Source organism: Kwoniella newhampshirensis (genome assembly GCF_039105145.1).
Source record: "Kwoniella newhampshirensis strain CBS 13917 chromosome 10 map unlocalized Ctg15, whole genome shotgun sequence".
Lineage (NCBI taxonomy): Eukaryota > Fungi > Basidiomycota > Tremellomycetes > Tremellales > Cryptococcaceae > Kwoniella > Kwoniella newhampshirensis.
The window spans coordinates 133,759-154,203 of NW_027118345.1; the positions used below are offsets into that span (position 1 = coordinate 133,759).

At 50.8% G+C, this 20,445-nt stretch overlaps 7 protein-coding genes across 7 annotated transcripts; 5 read left to right on the plus strand and 2 right to left on the minus strand.

Moving 5' to 3' along the window:
• Positions 1 to 1,756: 1,756 nt before the first annotated feature.
• On the minus strand, positions 1,757 to 7,225 carry IAR55_007009 (uncharacterized protein; the record flags this gene model as incomplete). The annotated part of the gene is made up of 22 exons (XM_066950085.1): positions 1,757 to 2,028; positions 2,090 to 2,211; positions 2,321 to 2,459; positions 2,595 to 2,757; positions 2,818 to 2,942; positions 3,049 to 3,186; positions 3,247 to 3,310; positions 3,371 to 3,468; positions 3,530 to 3,653; positions 3,728 to 3,861; positions 3,926 to 4,089; positions 4,155 to 4,211; positions 4,280 to 4,438; positions 4,501 to 4,936; positions 5,004 to 5,489; positions 5,540 to 5,632; positions 5,695 to 5,829; positions 5,889 to 6,434; positions 6,506 to 6,586; positions 6,651 to 6,732; positions 6,797 to 6,967; positions 7,031 to 7,225. 22 exons carry the CDS (start codon positions 7,223 to 7,225, stop codon positions 1,757 to 1,759), a joined length of 3,984 nt encoding a protein of 1,327 aa, XP_066799300.1.
• A 274-nt stretch (positions 7,226 to 7,499) lies between these two features.
• Positions 7,500 to 8,328, plus strand: IAR55_007010 (6,7-dimethyl-8-ribityllumazine synthase; the record flags this gene model as incomplete). Its single annotated transcript, XM_066950086.1, has 3 exons — positions 7,500 to 7,717; positions 7,827 to 8,185; positions 8,252 to 8,328. 3 exons carry the CDS (start codon positions 7,500 to 7,502, stop codon positions 8,326 to 8,328), a joined length of 654 nt encoding a protein of 217 aa, XP_066799301.1.
• Positions 8,329 to 8,760: 432 nt separating this feature from the next.
• IAR55_007011 (uncharacterized protein) lies at positions 8,761 to 9,766 on the plus strand (the record flags this gene model as incomplete). The annotated part of the gene is made up of 4 exons (XM_066950087.1): positions 8,761 to 8,823; positions 8,898 to 8,954; positions 9,116 to 9,181; positions 9,443 to 9,766. The coding sequence occupies 4 exons, from the start codon at positions 8,761 to 8,763 to the stop codon at positions 9,764 to 9,766; spliced, it is 510 nt and encodes a 169-aa protein (XP_066799302.1).
• Positions 9,767 to 10,142: 376 nt separating this feature from the next.
• Positions 10,143 to 11,327, minus strand: IAR55_007012 (sorting nexin-3; the record flags this gene model as incomplete). The annotated part of the gene is made up of 7 exons (XM_066950088.1): positions 10,143 to 10,174; positions 10,239 to 10,368; positions 10,566 to 10,691; positions 10,771 to 10,881; positions 10,976 to 11,067; positions 11,139 to 11,213; positions 11,297 to 11,327. The coding sequence occupies 7 exons, from the start codon at positions 11,325 to 11,327 to the stop codon at positions 10,143 to 10,145; spliced, it is 597 nt and encodes a 198-aa protein (XP_066799303.1).
• A 372-nt stretch (positions 11,328 to 11,699) lies between these two features.
• Positions 11,700 to 14,766, plus strand: IAR55_007013 (uncharacterized protein; the record flags this gene model as incomplete). Its single annotated transcript, XM_066950089.1, has 13 exons — positions 11,700 to 11,770; positions 11,835 to 11,865; positions 11,916 to 12,065; positions 12,136 to 12,270; positions 12,326 to 12,464; positions 12,521 to 12,709; positions 12,761 to 12,879; positions 12,929 to 13,038; positions 13,126 to 13,725; positions 13,771 to 13,856; positions 13,911 to 14,162; positions 14,220 to 14,350; positions 14,410 to 14,766. The coding sequence occupies 13 exons, from the start codon at positions 11,700 to 11,702 to the stop codon at positions 14,764 to 14,766; spliced, it is 2,370 nt and encodes a 789-aa protein (XP_066799304.1).
• A 722-nt stretch (positions 14,767 to 15,488) lies between these two features.
• Positions 15,489 to 17,255, plus strand: IAR55_007014 (uncharacterized protein; the record flags this gene model as incomplete). The annotated part of the gene is made up of 3 exons (XM_066950090.1): positions 15,489 to 16,107; positions 16,321 to 16,561; positions 16,712 to 17,255. 3 exons carry the CDS (start codon positions 15,489 to 15,491, stop codon positions 17,253 to 17,255), a joined length of 1,404 nt encoding a protein of 467 aa, XP_066799305.1.
• A 407-nt stretch (positions 17,256 to 17,662) lies between these two features.
• Positions 17,663 to 20,080, plus strand: IAR55_007015 (uncharacterized protein; the record flags this gene model as incomplete). Its single annotated transcript, XM_066950091.1, has 2 exons — positions 17,663 to 19,402; positions 19,535 to 20,080. The coding sequence occupies 2 exons, from the start codon at positions 17,663 to 17,665 to the stop codon at positions 20,078 to 20,080; spliced, it is 2,286 nt and encodes a 761-aa protein (XP_066799306.1).
• Between the last annotated feature and the right edge of the window lie 365 nt (positions 20,081 to 20,445).

Here is a 20,445-nt window from a genome sequence, read left to right on the forward strand (position 1 = left end):
TTCGCGGTCACACTCTGTCGAAAGGGTGAAACAGCGTATAATCCAAGTGGACGAGATGGGAATGATCGATCAGACCAAACAATGCGAAAACCAAAGATGCAAACAAGTCGAAACGAGCCAAGAAGCGGAGTGAGCGATGAAAGGATGGCGACAATGCAATGTGTGTTGTGAGCTGGAAGTGGCCGTATGCTGAGAGGGGAGATGAGGTGAGATGGAGGTTGTGAGTTTGACGATATGTGGAGAGAGACTGTAAAGGATTGGATGTGGCCTGTCACAGTGAAAGTGAGAGAAGTCAAAGGGGAACGGGGGGAGAGGGCAGGGAGAGGGGCGCTTCGGGTTTGGTCTCGGTTTTACTTTGCAGATGCCAAAGAATTGCCATTTCAGGAAAACAGTTCGAATATGATCACGTGACATTTTCAGCGGAGAAATCAGTGGAGATATCTAGAAGGAGAGCGCGACGTTATCCTGCTGCAATGGTCGAAATTTGACCTGACTATGCAGTCCAACTCTGGGATCATGCTTCGACGAAACGATCATACGCAACTGCTTTGGAGACAGATGGGCATCGTGATCATCAGAGCTTGCTTGAAGACGCAATGGCGATACTTGCGACTGAACATTTAGCAAGATACTGGGAAATGTGGACGCGCTTGATTTTGCGACGCATTTCGACTCTGCAATCTGATATTCACACGCGGCTTCTGGTCGAGTCTGCCAGGTCTGTCATTCTCACATCCTTGCAGTTGTCATGAATGCTTGAAGGGCCTCATCGGGAGCGCTTTGAGCACATCTGGGTGCAACGTGCCCGCGACCGCCGCGACTGTTCATCATTTACCAAGTTTCTGGCTGGCAACGTATGAGTGTTGCATTGCCAATAATATATGCCAAACAGGGTCAGGAATGTGGAATATCTCAAACATGAACACGAGCACGAACACGAACACAAATACTCACCCGATGGATGTCCTTGCCAGAAATTCCCGTAGGCTACGATGACATTTAATCGGTCGCATGGCACCATCACTTCTTGAACGAGCATCGTATGCAGAGGCGGGAACGGAAAGTGTTATGCGTTGGTCGATGTAGTGTGTCTGTGTATAGAGGGTTCATGGTTATCGATAGAAATAGATTGATTGATAAGTTGAAGAGGATGACACGCTCACCACTGGCACCTAGGACGATGACCTCCATAACTACTGAAATAAATAAGTCATGAGTGACTGCAAGTGATTGCCTATGAAAAGAGGGTGGATTACCAGACGGTAGCTTGGACGAACGACCACTGTATGACTGTCTCGAGGTCATTGTACTCTCCGCAGAAACGGGTCGGGGCCCGAGCCATGTCTCTCGACTCCATTTTCGATAAGCGATTATTGACGAGGGAATGGTTGATTCGTAGCGCGTCATCATCGTCGATAATGACCTCAAATTACTGATGTGGTAGTACTCGTACTGTAGTACTGTAGTAGTGGCGGTACTCCACACGCGGAGACGTCCTCCGCCCCAAGCTCGGCTGATCTAAAATCGAGAGTTTACTGCGGAACGTTGCCATTCTCGATGATATGGGCACACTCTTAACCAAAGAACATGAGGTAGCTTGTTATGCATTAGGGTTGTAGAGGTGATTCTCTTCGACAAAAGTATCGTCATCGATCTATGGATGGATTGCTCATCTGACCGTCCTCAAATCCCCACTACGACCCTCATGCATAATCCCCTGGATCGATTCCACCCGCACAGCACAAAACATGATCTCTCAACCCCTCAACAACACTCCAAGCCCTTTCCACAGTCCAACAACAGGTTTGACCAACTCCATACTCTTCTCAATACCCAAAGCATCTTCCAATCCCGCTCCTCCACTCTCCACCACCTCTCTCAAGATATCGTCCCTCTCTCTCCACGCTTCGTCAATCCCCTCCAACAGCTTCTGTCGGAAAGTCATGATGGTTGTTTGGAGAGATAAGGCGAGGGCGACATGATCTTCCGATGCTAAGATGAGATGTCGGAGGAGGATCAATGCTTCGGCTATTACACGACGACTGATTCAGCTAGGTCCCAACGCAGACGCGGCAGTACAGTAGCTCACCACTCTTCTCGTCGACTCGAATCAAGAGTCTCCCGACTGACGCTACGAGATACTCGTACTCGTCCACAGTACCCCTTCGACCTGTCGCCTTCTTCTTTCCTCGCTTGGATTTGGACGTTTGTCTGATGTCGCCGCAAATTGTCAGCAAATACATCCTCCCATCGACTTCTTTTCCATCGGCACGTCGGCCTGTACAGCACTGGAGCGACCAAGAGAGGAATATTTGCTCACCCAGTCATCTTTGTAGTTTGCGAGAAGGCAGTCGTCGGCGCGACAGTGTACCTCGTAAAGGCCGATGCAACGGTCGTAGCGTTTGTCGCGACGTCGACACCTTCGATGTCTGGCTCGTTATCAACGATGAAGAACGAATCTGCACGAGGGAAAAATCAGTGGAGTTGTTGGAATCGAAATTCGTACACGTTGTCGATAGAACCTTTACGGAGGGCGATCGAGGGAGCACGAAGGTGGAAAGAGTTGTCCAAGTCAGATAGTCCGAATAGCTCACCAGGATTCGCTTCCCGTATATTTCTCAATTCCATAATCCTCTTCATCTCTTTATCCAGTTGACCTTCCATCTCCTCGAACACCTCCATGATCGCCTCATGAGCTTCCTCAAGTCCAGGATGGATCATCGCTTCGATCAGATCGTCTCGGTTGTGTAAAGAGACCTAAAAGCGAGGAGTGGAGTCAGTATGCTTTACAAACCAATTGGCTTTCACTTCACTGACCAATCTGTAAGCCTCTGCAAATTCCGTCCCACGACAAAGCACATCGACAGCACTGTCCACATCCTGAGCATGTTCTACGAACACCTGTGCAGCTTCCAGATGCCGACCACGAGATGCGAGATAGTCTTGGGAACAAAGACATACAGTATCAGCAAATAGACCCAAGATCAAGAACGACAACAGCGGTAGATGCCCAGTGAAAGGACAGAGGGTGAGGAAAAAACAACCTACCTGTGACCCGCTCAACCATCTCTACTATGCTATCCGTCTTCAAGCCCTCTTTCTTTGCCAAAGTAAATAGCTCTCTCCACGCATGAGCTCGCTCATAAGCCTTCAAAGCTTTGGAAGGCTTGTTGGCTATAATATAAGCTGTAGGATGTTCGAAACGTTAGTCGGTCTAATCCTGTCAGTTGACGTGGACCAGCTCACATAAGGCTGCATCGGTGAAATCCCGTCTATCGTAGAGGTAATCGCCATACAGATCATGTACGACCTGTGACCATGCGGGTAAGCTTTTCTTTCCCTTCGTTTGCGTGACTGCATCCAAGCTTACGAGTAGTTGTTCCTTGTCTTCGGCGTACAGCTCGAACGCTTCGTCGTACAATTCATACCGAGCAAGATACGAAGCGGCATCCTCGAATCGTGAAGGGCCTAGCCGAAACGAACATATCAGGCTCAGCTTCTTCGTGTGATGCTAATATGAATAGCTCACCTGCTTGTTTCAGGCTTCTCAATGCACTTTCTCTTCGTCCCAAGTGATCATCGATCCTGTATCTCTGTTCCCACTTGTCAAGCGCTCGTAACTCTCTTAGGAAAGGCAGATATTCCTTAGGGTCCTATGGCCGTCACAGGATGTCAGCTTCGTGCTGCTGAAAAACATCGTGCCCGACCGCAAACATCAAGAACTCACCTTCTGAGAATATTGCGCAACCATCAGGACCAGCTGGAAGTCATACATGCCAAGGGCAACGTCGTAAAGCTTGTTGACATCCGAGAGGAAGATGATGTACTTGATAGCGTCCTCCACAATCTCCTTGTGATCGGCTGGTACAGACATATCAGCTTATCTTTCACCTTGCGATGCGCATCAACGAATTTCTTAGCTGACCTTGCAGCTTCAACAACACTTTCAGACCCGCTTCATAGTCCGCGGGTTGCTTGCACACGTGGGTCGTCAATATCGTTTCAACGTATTCCTTTACTCCCTTCTCTTCGACAAGAGCTCGGAGCGAATCGCAGATAGAGTTGACTTTATCGATAGGTTGGGCGGAACTAGATGTGCAGTCCGTCAGCTGTCACATAGATTGGTACGGTGTGAGATAGCGATCTTTGCTCACGTGGAGGACGTTTCTCGATTTCTATCGGCATACAAGATCCTCGCCGAATCTGCGGAGCTGTTGCGAGGGCAATATGTCAGCTGGGTCGTAGGTTTGTAGCATAAACAAGCGTTTGACTAGCTTACTGGAGTGAGGACACGAAAAGGTTGAGGTAGTCGACTTCCGGAATCTGTCCGACAAAGTCCTTCAGATTTGCCATGAAATTCGCTGGATCAAGGTCGTAGAGGATATTCAGGTCCAGCCGATGCTTCCTGCACGTAAGGTAGGCAGTTCGGTACGCGCCACTAGAGTGACGACTCTGTCAGTATTGGTCATGATGCCTATTAAAGATATGAGCCTGACGCACGCTAGTACGTCCTGCTTTACCACTGCGAGAACCAATGCTCTGGGATAGACAGTCTCGAGATTGCCCCGCGGCATCTGAAGGACCAAGCTCATCGAGCTCTCACAGGCAGCGACGATCACTGCGCCTCTTTCTACCCTTCTTTCTTCCCATTTCATCTCGTGAGGCAGCAGATCCTCTCCAGCGGCCAAACGTCGCAAGACCTTTAACGGGGCATAGTGTGAAGTTTGTGCAGAAGTGGTGTATATCAGGAAGTCGGGTGTGAGGGTGAAGGAAGTGACGGACGAGGCTATTGCTGTCGATGAAGAAAAGGGATCCAGAGATGACAGGTGCAGCTTCGATGTGGGCGAGAGAGCGAAGAGAAGCGAGGTGGAAGGCGAAAGGGCGAGAGACGTGGGTCGCGGACAAAAGTCGAGGTCAAGAGGACGTTCGGCGGCAACTGAAAGTCAAGGGTCAGTAGACTTGCCCTTCTGGAACAAGATCCCTCACATCCGTCTGATACTCACCGCTTGTCAAGTGTCCGTCGGCACCGAACACCAGTAATTCCCCTTCAGCAGTCCATAACAATCGTTCCACATCGTTCTCCACATCCAACTCCTCCTCATCATCCTTGTTCTCGCTGACGATGTTGACCCTACATCCATTTTCACCTTCCTTCTCGATCCAAGAGATGATAGCCGCTTTCCCCTTGGGTCCCATGGTAATCTGTTTGTGCACCGACTTCTGTCCTTGCGTCAAACCCAACGTCGAGCCATATCTCAATTTCGGCTCGGCAACTTTGCCACCTCCACGTAATCTCGACCCAGATTTGGGATCGGGTAAACGTGTGTTGAGATCCCAGACCTGAACGAGACCGTCCGAGAAGAGAAGGGCTGCACTGTCCTCCGTGTGCGATAGACTGACGTGTACGGGTGTGGAAGGAAGCGAGAGATGATAGGACGACATAGGTGGAGGTGTGTTTTGAGTGCGGAAGGGTGTGATGAGAAGACGATCTGAGAACAAGGTCAGTGCTGCAGCTGATGAATGTGCATGTTCTACTCACTGCCATCGACGACTGCCACTGACGCGGTGTCGTGAGGCATGGGCAATCTTGCGGAATAGGTGTCCCATACGAAGGTGCGCAGCTGCACAAATCCTGGTGGTTGTGATATCAGCACTGTGATACATCAAGACGAACTTGATCACGCCAATACGTACTCTCGCCTATGATGTACAGTGATAGGGCTTGCTCTGGGTGCCACTTGAGTCCCGTGAACCGAAGAGAGGCAGGGTCCGGCGAGAACAGCTCTTGCTTGAGGTAGTAATGGTAATTTTTCATGGACCAAAGTTGGACTGATGTTTCATCGGCTGTTAGCACCCGTGGTCACTTCTCCCTGAACAAAGCGACTCACCGACGTCCCTGTCCTTCCTCTCGATCCAGATTGCCAAGACCTCTGAGTCCGAATTCCAGCTCATACCTCTCACTCTTCCCTCTTTCCATACCTGCTTGTCCTCCCTCAATTCGAAACCGCCATGTCTCAACCCGTTCCTTTCCAGCATGGCAACATCCCATCTGCCTTCGCGTCCCTCTCCACCACCTTCATACCCATATCTCACCAAGCCCGATATTACATTCCCACTCGGTCTCCAGGTCAATCCACCCTCCAGACCAGGAAGAGATTCTGAAGTTGCCGACAAACGGGGGATAAAACCCGAGTTGGGGTCTCTTGAATAGACTCGTATTTGTCGTCGAGCTTGGGTCGGAGAATTTTGATAAGGGTCGAGCGAAGAGATGGCGAAGTAGGCAGCATCGCCTCGGAAGGATATTGTAGGAAGGCCAGAGTCGGTGGGATGGGAAATGGATGTGGGAGTGGCAGATGGTGCTTGGGCCGCGGCTTTTCCTAGTGATCCATGGAACTGAGTGGTCTTGGATCCCCAGCCAACATTGATGAATTTGTCTACGATCGAGAGTCAAAAATGCAGAAGCTCCAGACCGGAAGGATCATGAGAGAGCTTAGCTTCAACATACCTTCACCGAAATCATCCGTCCGTAATGGCTCTTCATGAACAACATCAAAATTCCTTGTCATGCAAACCAGGTTATCCTCGCCTAGAAAGGAACCCTCAGCACCTTACCATTTACTGCAGCATTCGATCAAGTCACATTGACTCACCGGTGACTAGCACGATCTGCTCATCATCGGGTGACCAAGCAGCCGCTTTGATCCCACTGTCTACACAACCAACGACTTCGACCTGATTCGACAACATTAAAATCATCAGCTTGGTCCTTGAAATAGCAGCGTGGCCCAGGTCTTACAGGGGAAACACCTCCATCGGGACCTTCCAGAGCTAGAGTAGCTATATCTCCTCCAGCCGACAGAATGACGAGTGCTCTGTCATCAGACAGATAATGAAGGTCGAGAGTCTCTCCTAGATAATCCGGTTTCGGAAATGGTGCTGTCACGGGCGATGAGAACGATGCAATCACCTGCCCCTTCAATGGTAAGCTTGGCACACCAAGCCGGCCGAACGATATCGGACTTGGACCCACCTCTGGTTGCTCATGATCGCCTTCTGCTATTCTGAAGATGTCGACTTCAACCCCACCTTCCTCTTCGTCCTTTCGTTCTACAGCGACATAGACGGTCCTATTCTCCGGATCGATCGCAAGGTTAGAAGCTCTACTAGAGCTCCCTGCCTGGCTCAGCGAGGTGATCTGTAGCCCTAGGGGTGTCAGACTTCGCATCTTGTGGCTCGGAGGCGGGCCTAGTTGATTATTGACAAGATGGACGAGAGAGATTGTTCCATCAAAATTCTGATTCTGAAATTGAGCTTGGATGTGGGTTTTGCAAAGTAGTGTCATAATACGCAGGAAAGGCGGATATCGCCGCCAGACGCAATCCAGTTAGTTAGGTGAGCGGACGGTTGAAGCATAAATCGCATTCGTACGTGGACCTTTTCATTCTCCTCGCTTCTTTCTTCCTTGTCCTTGTCCTTGGCAATCAACATCACAGACCATAATGTCCGACCCGACCATCAAAGGCCTTCCGCCTCCTCCCGTCAAGTACGACGGATCACCTTTCCGCATTGCCATCGTCCATGCTAGATGGAACGACGCTATCATCGGCGCTCTCCTCGAGGGCACTGTCAACAAGCTCAAGGAGCAAGGTGTCAAAGAGGAGAATATCGTGATCAAGACTGTTCCGGGAAGTTACGAGCTGCCTTTCGCCTGTCAAAAGTGGGTCGAATCTTCTGTGCCAATCTCGATTCCTCGCGTGCGGTCGATGGCAGTACCATCCGGTTGTACACTTTACGGAACTTTGCTGATCTATCACTCACCTTTTCAGACTTATCGAAGCAGGAAAGACCCAATCATCCAACGCAGCACCTTCCATGTTGGCAAGCACCACCAATCTCCTCTCTCTTATCGATAACGCTGCCTCAGCCCCATCTGCCAACCCTCCTCAACCCGCTCAATCAGGCACTACAGCCTCTACCGCGCCATTCGACGCCGTCATCGCCATCGGATGTCTCATCAAGGGGTCCACCATGCACTTTGAATACATCTGTGACGCCGTCACCAACGGTCTCATGCGGGTCCAACTTGACACGGGTGTCCCTGTCATCTTTGGCGTTCTGACCGTCTTAACTGACGATCAAGGTTTGGAGAGAGCCGGTATCGGAAGAAAGGAGACCAAGGGACACAGTGAGTGACCTGTATAGATCGCCGTAACGGCAGTGAGACTGGTACTGATGTCGCTGGACCCTTCAGACCACGGAGAGGATTGGGGTTTGGCTGCAGTCGAACTTGCTGCTCAGGCCAGTGATTGGCAAAAGGGCATCTTGTAGATGACGTGATATGCAGGAGATAATCTGAGCAAACAAATCATTGATAGATACAGTATGCATGTGAAATTCAGTGTGTCGTGTAGCGGCCAACGCTGACACACCTCAATATTCCTTTCTATCATCCTAGGTAGGCGCATGTTGGGGCAGTGACCCAAGTCTATGCTGGAACTTGAACTTGACACGGATTCGGGTGACGGCCGAGGGGACGGCGGGGCCCAACGGCTCGTTCTCCCAAAGCATCTTTGACAACATTCATCTGTTTTCCTTCATCACCTCACGAACATTCTCCGTACCGAATCGAACGAAAGCAAGACGTTGGAAGTCTCATCATGGTCGTGAGTTTTCTCCGTTCACCTTGCCGTGTAATTGATCTATCAGCTCGTTGTATTTGCTGCTTATGGGTGTAATTAGAAACTCCGCGTCTTCATCTCGATGGAACTGGAAGGAGTGAAAGATGTCCAACCCGCCGACGAGAACTACGAGTATTTCTTCACGGTGCGTGGCTTGCCCTACACTTCCCGCTTGCAGCCAGATATAAGAGGTATGATGTTGCTGATGGGGGAGAATAGGTGATGTGCAGCTCGTGCAGAGAGATACATCCAAAGACAGTCAGCTTCAACCAAATTGTGAGTGGTGTTGCTCGCCTATGCAGACATGGACATCAAGACTGGAAAGGCCGGAGAACGCAAATTCAGGCTCTTGATTCGCATATGTGCAGGAGAAGCGAGGAGAAGAGGCGGGTGGGAAACACTGACGCAAGCTGATCTTACACCGTTATGCGATCTAGGAAGAACACGATATATCAGGTTCGAAAGGAACTGCTCATTTTGTTTGGAGATGCGGCAATTGCAAGGTGAGCGGGGGAACTCGATGGGTAGCATGTGCTTGAGGCTCTATCACAATGATCAATCCGAAACGAGATTGTTACGTGGGCGAGCCAAGGATCGATTTACAATTCGTTCAAATTACCTACACCCTGTCCATCACAAATCGTTTTCATCCTCTGAGAGCTTCGCCGTACCATCCCTACAACAGTTCCCTCCCTTCCCAGACTGCTCATCGTTTGAAATAAAGACTAACGCTCTCTCGCCTCGCCCAACCCTTCGCATCGCAGAAAGAACATTCAGCCTCTTTCATCCCCTCCGACCCCACCCCGAAATCCAAATCCAAATCCACCTCCCCCATCCCTTACTCCGCCCCAAACGCCCAGTACGCTCCCCTGATAGCACTCGACTGTCGCGGACTCGAATTCACCGAGTTCCATCTGTCCAGGGGGAAATGGAAGTGTTCGGCGGAGGAGAGCGGGACGGAGTTCGTCATTGATTGGGAGGAGTTGGGGAGGGAACAAGGGGAAGAAGGGAGATGGGATGATTATGATGAGTCTTCTGGAGGACCTGTCGGGATCAGTGAATTGAATAGTAAGATTGAGAGGGCTTAATGCCGGAATGGGATTTGCTCCGGGGATGGTTGAAGGCGGACTTCGTGTTGGGCACGGCCAGAGAGTAGATGCTCTGTGGAGTTATTGCAGACTTGATCCTGCGACAGGCGTTGATACGCGCAATATATGATCTATCCGTCAGATGCACCCACTCATTACCCATATATACTCTTACTAACACTGTAATTACAATACTCGACTCTGGACATGCTACACAACATCCATCTAAGCAGATCGAGCGACTCGACTGACGGTCTGACCCTCCTTTACATGCACTGTCCTGCTCCTTCGACTTCACACCTGGCCACCTACTCGCCTGGCTGGGTGATACATCGAGAAACCCTTCTCGTCCTCGTCCTGCCACTAACCATCCCCCTTACATCCACTGCGATTTATCCCAAGCGGGGTCTGAATGACAAGAGGACCTCAGCAGAGACTCCACAACTCGACGTTTTCGCACAGGAGCACTCACCCTGCAGGAATGCGCACAAGACCTTGCTTCCCGTCTGTAAGAGCGGATGACCAGCTACGATCTCGAGGAAACGTTGGAGTCCTTCGCGCCGTTGTTCGATGACGTCGTCTGTGAATCGGTTCGTGAAGATCTGATAGACAGCATGTCAGATAACGGTCGGAACGGCAGTAGCACACATCAAGATAAATGGAATATGGCGGGGGGCTGTTAGCAGAGGTCACTGAAGTGGGAGCATTCCACAAAGGCTCGTAATCACGAGAGGCGAGGGTGCAATGAGGGGTGGTAGCCAGAAGTGCACAAATTTATTGGTGATGGAGAACAACCCACCTTCCCTGGCAATGGCGGAATGTTCACTCTCGTACTCTCCCTCTCCAATACATCCCTGAAAGCTTCGAAATCAGAATATCGACGACGGACCACCGAATGACGAAGTTTGAAAGCTGGGATGTTGGTCTGAGAAGGCAAGTCCAGTCAGTCTCCGCTCGCGTTCCCCCAAACATGAATAACGGTTTGACGGTGGAGATGTACTGACCATGCAAACGATCTCATAGTCCGTGTACTGTTTCCTTCCAATCCCGTGAGTCATGGGATTTCGTATCTCAATCTCGAGAAATGATTCTGGAACAGCGTACATCTCGTCGAACTAAAAACCCGATCAACCGATGTCAGCTTGATTTGCTCCAACAGAAGGATGCTTCAGAAGCTGGAAACTCAAGGCATAGTGGTATCTCACGCACGGTCTGGGGTCGACCTGCCATACGTGCCATTTCGGAGAATGTCATTCGTTGTGACGAATCGGTTCGAGCGAAAGGTGAATGGGTCACCTCGACTGGATACGGTGGTCAGCCGATCATTCAAATGTGTTGAACGTGTAAACGAGCACGTTGTTCACACACTTACCAGGAGGACTTTGAGGAGAAGCTTGCGGTTGAGATTGAGGTAAAGATTGGGACTGAGGTTGTTGTTGGAAATAGGCTGCAGCGAACCAAGGACGTGATCAGTCTTATCACGTCCCAAGGCTCGAAGAAGAACGGGGAGAGAAGAAGGAGAAGACCTACAACTCTGATCATACTGCTGTGGTTGATTCATCCTGCCTGTATATCCGACAGTTATGCTCCAGTGTAGCTCAGAGGTGTATAGTAGATAGAGGTGGGGAGGACAGATAACTTGTGCAAGACCAACGATGAAGGGGAACTGATAACAGACGGACAAAGACAAGTGCGGTGACAGAGCCCCCCGGTTCGGAACCAAGGGGGAGAATGACGTGGCAATTGATGTGTACCACGTGCTGTCGAATCGGGGTGAAATGTGGGGAACCGTGCCGTTCCATACCCACTCAACTCGAGTGCACTTTCAGCAAGCTCACATGCAGCTATCGTTCTGATTTCTTTCTGTTCCACTTGTTCTTCTTTCCTCCTGTACCCACTTGCCACAGTCTTATCTTATACAGTCTCATCCCCCATGAGCTGTTCGCATATAGCTTCTCTGGCCGAGATAGTCAAGCCACCGACGCCTTCTCAGCAAGTCCACCGGTACGTTTAGAGTTATTCTGCTCCTGTGCCTACGCTTCACCGCTGATCATCAGACTTTGAACAGAGAGGAATGTACCCTTTGCTTCGACGGTCAGGTGAGCTACCATGTAGCACTCCCGGAAGGCAGCTGACAACACTCATGCAGGACGACCCTGAAGGTGTACTCGTCTGCCTGGAATGTTTCAATGGAGGATGCTTTGGTGAAGGGAGAAGACATGCCTATCTGCACTTTGAGAAGACGGGACATGCCTTGGGCGTCGTCGTGAAGCGAACCAGGACAGAGATGAAAAAAAGAGTGAGTGGCGTATGAGGTATCAGGGTTCTCGACGTGAAGTCGTGACTCATTCAAGCCGAACGATCGAAAGGACTCGACCGAACCACCTTTGAAGAAACTAGCCATTTCAGCCCCCAGCGATGAGGAGCTGTACAAATACAGCACATCACTGAGATGTTTTGCATGCTCGAATGTTGGCGAGACGATCCAGTCGGATGATGCTAAGGTATGCTGCCGTCATCACAGCAGTCTTCTCAGCTCTGAAGCTCACTGTATAGTAGATATCAGCAACGGTCAATGGAATCATGCACGCCCTTTCATCGGCTCAACAGTCAGAGGTCAAAGCCTGGGAGGAAGAAATCTTAGCTTGTGAACACACTCTCACCCTGCAGCAAGAGCCTGTGATCGTACCAGGTCAAGGTGAGTCAACGGTGGACTGCAACAATGGTTCATACTGAGTATGTGTGGGCTGGCAGTTCCATCGCAATGCTCTTCATGCGACCTTACGTCCAACCTCTGGCTATGTCTTACCTGTGGTCTGGCTAACTGTGGCCGACAACAATTCGGTGGAATTGGCGGTAATGGCCATGCCTTGAAGCACTATCAGGAAACAGGGCACGGTCTGGGTGTGAAGCTCGGTACAATCACACCAGAGGGTACAGCAGGTGGGATAGCTATAGGCCTCGTATAAAGTTGGGGACGCTGACCTTCAGCAGATATATACTGCTACACCTGTGACGACGCTAAGGTCGACCCGGACCTGCCGAGACATCTGACCACATTTGGCATAAAAGTTTTGGGTCAAACCAAAACCGAGAAGTCCATGACTGAGTTGGTAGGTGTCAGTTGTGTTATCGAGAACGTTGCGACTGATCCCTTGAAAGCAATTGGAGCATAATCTCAAGTTCGATTTCTCGATGACCGGAGACGATGGGAAGGAGCTCGAGCCAGTGTTCGGTCAAGGTCTGACTGGCTTGAAGAATCTTGGTAACAGGTGAGTTAACTGTACGTCGACAATTCTGATGACCAGTTGCTACATGGCATCCGTGATGCAAACCCTCTTCTCCCTCTTCGCTTTCAGATCCCGATACACATCAGATACTGCTCTCGCTCACTTTCAAATCTGCGACAACACCCTTCCCGCGACATGTCTTGAATGCCAAATGCTCAAATTGGCGGACGGTCTTTTGTCCGGGCGATACTCGCATCCGGCGAAGGCTCCACCACCATCCACTACCGACTTTGATGCATCAGCCGAGCCGCCCAAGTTTCAAGACGGAATTCGACCGAGTCAATTCAAGGCACTGATTGGAAAAGGTCACGAGGAGTTCTCGACAATGCGACAACAGGATTCAGAAGAGTTCCTGCAGCATCTCCTGACGTGTCTGAGGGGGGAAGCGAAGCGACAAAGGAGAGACGAGACAAGCGAACCGACGAGTATCACAAAGTTTGGGATGGAACAGCGATTGCAATGCGGGGGCTGTAAGCGTGTTGGCATACAAGTCGAGGAGGTCGACTTGGCTAGTTTACCCGTTCAAGCGGCCGAGAAGGGTGTCAACGAAGACGGGAAGAAGCTCTACGAACAGGTTGAGCTGGAACGGTGTCTCGAGGCTTTGTGTAGTGAGGAAGAGATCCCTGCCTATGCGTGCTCGGTATGTGATACAAAGACCACAGCCTACAAGTAAGCTTTTGTCACAACTTGCGTTGTCAACTAATGCAATACCAGATCAACAAAATTCAAGACCTTCCCAGATCTGCTAGTCTTGCATATGAAGAAGTTCCAGCTTGTGAATTGGATGCCAACGAAGCTGGGTGGGTCGTATATGCCCCGATGACAAGCTATGACTGATCGGAAAGATCGTGTAGAAATCCCTGTTAATGTGCCTGAAGCGCTTACTCTCGATGCTCTCCTCGGCAAGGGACTGCAGGAAGGAGAAGTCGAGTTGGACGTCTCAGCACCTGCTGCTCCTGCCTTGCCAGAGTTCAACGCCACTGCAATGTCACAACTCGAAGCGATGGGATTTCCCACCATACGCTGCCAGAAGGCATTGCTAGCGACTGGCAACAGCGATGCCGAGGTCGCTATGGGGTGGTTGTTTGAGCACATGGAGGACCCGGGTCGGTCGATACCACAATTGAAATGTGATGTCAGAAGCTGATGGTGCTGCTGCGTAGACATCGATGACCCTATACTACCTCAATCAGCTTCAAAAGCGGTTGGGCCGGAGCCTTCAGCCGAGCAAGTGACCATGATAGCGGATATGGGATTCACCTCGCAGCAGGCTCGCAAAGCGTTGCGACAAACAGTGGGTTTCTCAGCTCAGAGCCATTCCTCTCGGCGTGCTGATCTTCCTCCTGTATGTAGAATGGGAACCCCGAGAGAGCGATAGAATGGTTATTCTCCAATCCAGATGACATGGGTGACGAACCCACCCCAGATGCTCCTGCTGCGACTGCGACCACGTCCATGACGGCGGACATCGGTGGTTCAGCGAGGTTGCCTGCGAATTATCGAATCAAGGCCTTTATCTCACACAAGGGTCCTTCAGTGCATTCGGGTCATTATGTGGCTACTGTGCGACAACCTCAAGCAGGATTGGACTCGACGGAGAGTGAGGACGAGTGGGTTTTGTTCAACGATGAGAAAGTTGTGAGGGCTCCTGAGAGAGGTGGAGACGAGATGAGGGGATTGGCATATCTGTATGTTTATGAGAGAGTATGAGCAGAGGAAAAGAGGACAGCAGCCGTCGTCGACACGTGCATGTGAAGGTCAGATGAGATGCATGTTTTCAATGCAATCTGTTGACAGCGTTTCGGGTTGTTCGGGAGTGACTTGCGTAACGTTCAAGGGGGAGAGTGAGTGAACATGAATAAATACCATGGGAGATTGGAGATTTGATGCGCAGTCCTGTCACTACATTGTTATGACCCTGAAGATTGCGACGGGTTTCCCTCTCTCTCTCTCTCGTCTTGGCTTTGCTGTTCAAACAGGGCTGTTCCAACCAGACATCAACATGGTTGCAACTGGACTATTCACACTATCGGGGTGCTATCGCTATCTCTGTACATGGTTGTCTTGACAATCGACATGTTTGCGTCCTGATATTGTATGGATGTACCAAGACCCACAGCATCGATAAATCGCAGTCCCCGAGAATTACGGTCACCGAGAGATCGTCGACACTAACTATTGGTTGGTAGATAAAAGGTAACGGAGTGAGACGTTGGCCTGTTGGGATCTTTTGCATCGAATCGGTCTTCGGAAAGGACGGCAATACCGAGACGATCCGTCTCTGCCCAGTCTCTCGACCCGATCGAATACGACACGACTCATCTGAACGAAGGTGTAATCAAAGTCAAAGTCGAAATATGCCATCTTCCACCACTCGGTGTTCTACCAACACACGTTCTGCTTCACCCTCACCGTCACCTCGTTCTTCTCAGATGTCAACATCAAGTTCCGGATCAGGTTTGACCGGGACGGGAGGAACGACTCATCATCATCGACCTGCTTTCGTACATTCTTCGACTAGTTATACCGGTAATCACACGCGACCCGTCACGTCGTCGTCAACAAATCAACACTCACGTCAACATTCCGCATCACCTTCGCGCGGAACTAATACAGGTTCCAATGGCGGGAAACTATATTATGAACACAGGGAATATCAGAACCAACAATTTGCTTATCTACCCACATCGACCAACGACGACGACGACGACAACAACAACATTGGTCGTTCCGCCGATGGAATGGAAGAAGATGAAAATGATTATCCAATATCCAAAGAAACCTACCCTCCTTCCGACCCATCATTCGCCGGAACTCATTACACACAACGAGACGAACCCTCACGAGGTCTGTACGGGTTCAGACGCACACCTTCTTCATTGGTTGAGGGGGAAAGCAACAGGTCTCCTCCCAATGGGGCGACGACGAATCGGTGGAATCGATGTGGGAGGGAAGGAGGAAAGTTGGGGAGATGTATGATGATTGGATGGGTTGTGACGACAGGTGGTTTTCTGCTGGGGCTAGGGTTTTGGAGAGGGGAACTATTCCAAGGTGAGTACGGATATGGTGTCAAGTCTGGATTGGCTGCTTGGGGTCTTTCCCCTTGCGTTTGGACTGCTACAATGTTCGATATGACAGAAGCTGATCTTGTTTATATTTTCCCATCTTTCTTTTCGCTCGACACTACATTACCCCCGCATCATCTACACCTTCATCACTGCACCCTCTGAACCGATTTCAATTCTCAAACCACCACACGATCAGCCCTCGACAATCTGTCCAAAACTCTGTCTTCTCTGGGATTCCAGGGTCATCTGATTTTCGGTCTCCTCATCCTGATCACTACCATCCCCCCACTCCCGCTTTACTCCACCCTCATCATTCTCTCTGGCTACACGTTCGGCGCATGGGAAGGCTTCGTCGTCTCGTACCTTGCTAGTTTGGCAGGTGCTGTGGGGGTGTTCTTGGTGGCTAGAGGGTGGTTGAAGGATGTTATCACGAACTGGTGAGTTGCCGGCCACTTTGTGCTGTCTCATACTGCTATCCCACTTCTCCTGCACTTGCGCTACAGTTCCATGCCACGTTCTGTGCATCCGCCATCTGTGGGACCGGACATCTCACCGCATGCAAACATATTGCTAATCTCAGGGTTTAGCCTGTCGTCATCGCCCACATCCATGTCCCTCCTCAACATCATTCCTGCCAACCCGCACCTGTTACTTCTCATCCGAATCGCACCATACCCTTACAACCTCCTCAACGTGATTCTCGCATCATCCCCTTCGCTCACGCTTCGGACATACACGACCTGTACCGCCGTCTCGCTGTGCAAGTTGATTTTGCATACTTGGATCGGGGCGGGCATCCACGACCTGTCCAAGACATATGGTGGCCACAGCCATGGTACAGATGACACACAGGGAGAATTCGTTGATGGTCATTGGAGAAATAGACCTTCTTCGGACGGAGGTGACGGAGGGAGCGACGGTGATCGAGAAGACGTCAAGACGATGATGACATGGGTCGGGATCGGACTGTGTATAGTCCTTTTCTTCTATCTGACTCATCTTGCCAAAACGGCAGTGAGAAAGGCTCAAGAGGAACAAGCGGAGAGGGAGAGGAACGGTCTGGGAATATTGGGAAACGAGGAGGAGACTATGAGATTCTTGTGTCATGAAGATGGGCAAGAAGAGGTGTAGGTCAACCCGGGGTCGGACGCTTCGTGATGTAGACCTGGGTGCTCAGTTGTATATCCTTGATTTACTTTTGTGGGTTTGTGGTATTTGTGAGGTTTCGGATTCGGAGCTGGGGACATCTTGTACCTGCGCAGGGTGGATTGTATCTATGTTTAGACACATTTGTACACATACGACCGTCATGGTCACAGGGATAATTCCCATTCAATAACAAAATCCATCTCACCACCACGTGGAGGTTGATCACCTGGTTTTGACCCGAAACAGCAACAAAAGCATTGGTTGGTCGGTTGCATCACTATGCTGTTCCACACTTTCTACCTTCTTTGTCTCCATCTATCCTTGTTGCGACTCCGAAGTGATACCACAGCAGCTGAAATGCTCAAAGTGACCACTCATGAGCCTCCATCATGTCGATGACTGCACCACCCCTTTCTCCCCGACACCAACAACAACCGCCATCGATCTCGAAATCCCCTCCTTCGTTTCCGACGGGCGGCACGACGACCTACTACTCCCGCTCTCCTCCGAGACAGCACCCCGGTATGGTAGGGGGACGAACTAGGTCTTCCACCATCACATCGGTCGGGGCAACCATGTCTGGGAATGGTTTCGCTTCGAAGTCTGCCCCGACGAGTCCTACTGGACGGATCGTGATGACTCCGCTCTCTACAATATCACCTATCCAGCTGGAACCGGTATCGTCCTCTCAACAACAACAACAACAGCAACAACGGCCAGGCTTACCAAATCTCGTGGGGGGTGTCTCCGCAGACAGTGGGATGACTCCGACAGCCCACACCGTGAGACTACCTCCTGCACATCCTATACACTCGCAGTCACTGCCTACTTCGCTGGCTGTACCACGTGCAATAACCTCACAACCTATAGCGGGTCCTTCTTCAACTCGACCATTCTATCCTCCTGCTTCCGCCTCGACAAGCTCAGTGCCCAGACCTTCCGATCCTATCTCAATACAGCATAGATCACAACCGCTACCACATCCAGGTTTCGGCTCACGAGTGCGCGCAAGACAGATCATACGACAGACAGGCGGAGGTGGTGGTGGTGGACCTCCCAGTGAAAGCGGTTTGTCAGACGATTCGGTAGATTCCGATTCTACCGTTCGTCCTGGATGGATAAGACACAAGCAATCGCTTAGTCAGCCCGACTTGCAAGTCCTAAGGAGTAAAAGAGTGGAAGGCTGGGCAGACGGCGTGATGAAGGGTCAGATTCATCCCTCTCAAGTGCAGATTCAAGAAGGAAAGAGATCAAGCCAAAAACAGTCCACGCCTCTTACTACTCGACGACCTTCACTCGGTAGGACCAAGACGCCTCCGTCAAGATCTGCTGCACCTATCCCAATACACAACATGATGTCTGCATCCTCTCCAACGATGACAACGACAGAACAATGGTTACCCGCTTCGCCAAAGACTTCTCGCTCCCATCCGTCTCTTCATAGTCTGCGTAAATCACCCTCTCCTAGATCCCCACCCCTTTCGATCCCTCACATGTCGCCCATAAATCCTTCCTCTCCGGCCGTCACTTCGTCCTCTTCATCTGAAGGATCTTCTCCTCGGATGTATTATCGTCCAATCACCAGCTCCAACCCACTTGTCGGAGCAGAAGGATTGAGCAGTGAGGATGCGGATGATGACTATGAGTCGACCGATTCGCCCTCATCAGGAAGTCTGACGTTCAGCCCCAAACGTACTCGATCATCCGCCACAGGCGGATTGAGACAGAGGTTTCCCTTGGATAAGACTCGCTCTTCCAGCTCGACCACGACGACCAGTCCTATCTCGCCATCGGGTCTCGGTCTCTCTTTCGGACCCGTATCAGATTTGGAAGACGAACACGAACTCACGCCAACCACCGAGACTGTACCGTTACCATTAGCTCATCTCGAAAGAATGATTCGTCAATCTTCCCTTTTATCGTTGAGGCTACTTGCGATAGTCCCGGCAGTCTGGGGCATTGCAGTGCTGCTACAAGCGTTGGTCACGGCGAGATTGTGGGTGGACGTCTGGCCTTACGGAGTGGATTTAAGCAAGGAAGCGTTGGAGCGATTGGTTCAAGGTGGCGTAATGGTGGAAGGAGAGTGGAGGGGAGTGTCAAGGGGCGACATGGTGTTGTGTATCGCATGGGTAAGTGCGAGTTTCCGTTTTTTTTTTCGTAGCTGTTCCCGGTCCCCTTCTGACCATGTAAAGCGCGACCATACGAACTACCGGTCCATGTCAATCAAAGGTCCGAGCTAATTGTGTATTCCCATCTCCTAGGCAATCTGCACAGGTCATTTCTGCTTCTGCCTGACGACTGGTCTTACCCATCGTTGGCGATCTTATTACCCGTTACCATCAACGATCACCCGACTCGTCTCCCTACAATGTCTATGTTGGCCTGCTACCTACCTTACGCTGTGGTTCCTTGGCGCGGAACGACCCCTGTTGGCGTGGGTCGTGATCGGTGTGACTACGGGCTGGTCTCGGACTGTTCAGATGTGGGTGACGAGCAACGTTGTTCCGGCGTCTTCGACTTTCGAAACCAGTGGCGCTGGCGGTGCGGGTCCCAATAGCGGTGGCGGGGATCTCACGCCTAATGGCGGTAACTCGAATGGAGGGAGGAGAAGTTCTGCGGTGAAAGTCAACGCTGGACCACCTATCACGCCTGAAGGTCTGACACCTTGGGAACAGTTCACGTACGGGAGGAAATGGGATTGGGACGATATTGCTAGAGAGGTGGGCTGGAAAGTAGGGGGATTGCTGTTGATCACGACAGCTTGGCTGTTCTGGGGCATCGAGAGAGGCAGGCTTGTGAGGGCGTAGCGAAGTGTGGTGCTTCAAAGGGCATTGAGTACACAAGGAGCCTGATGGTGCAAGTAAGGAAGGGAAGCTGTACGGCTGTTCGATTGGAAGGAACGAAAAGCAGGGAAGGAAGAGGAACCTATTTTGGAGCAGATATCTGGACGAGATCCAATCTCAAAGAAATTACGGGCGACACGGTAATCTAGGCAACGATTCGACATTGAAACGAACAAAAAACACGATATATCACGACTTTTGATGATCAAACACCACCTTGACAACAATACACACCACAACGATGATCCCAACACATTCAGTGACGACCAATATTCTCATAGGACCCTGTCACGACCATCTTTATCTTTTTGGTCTCCCGATTGACGATT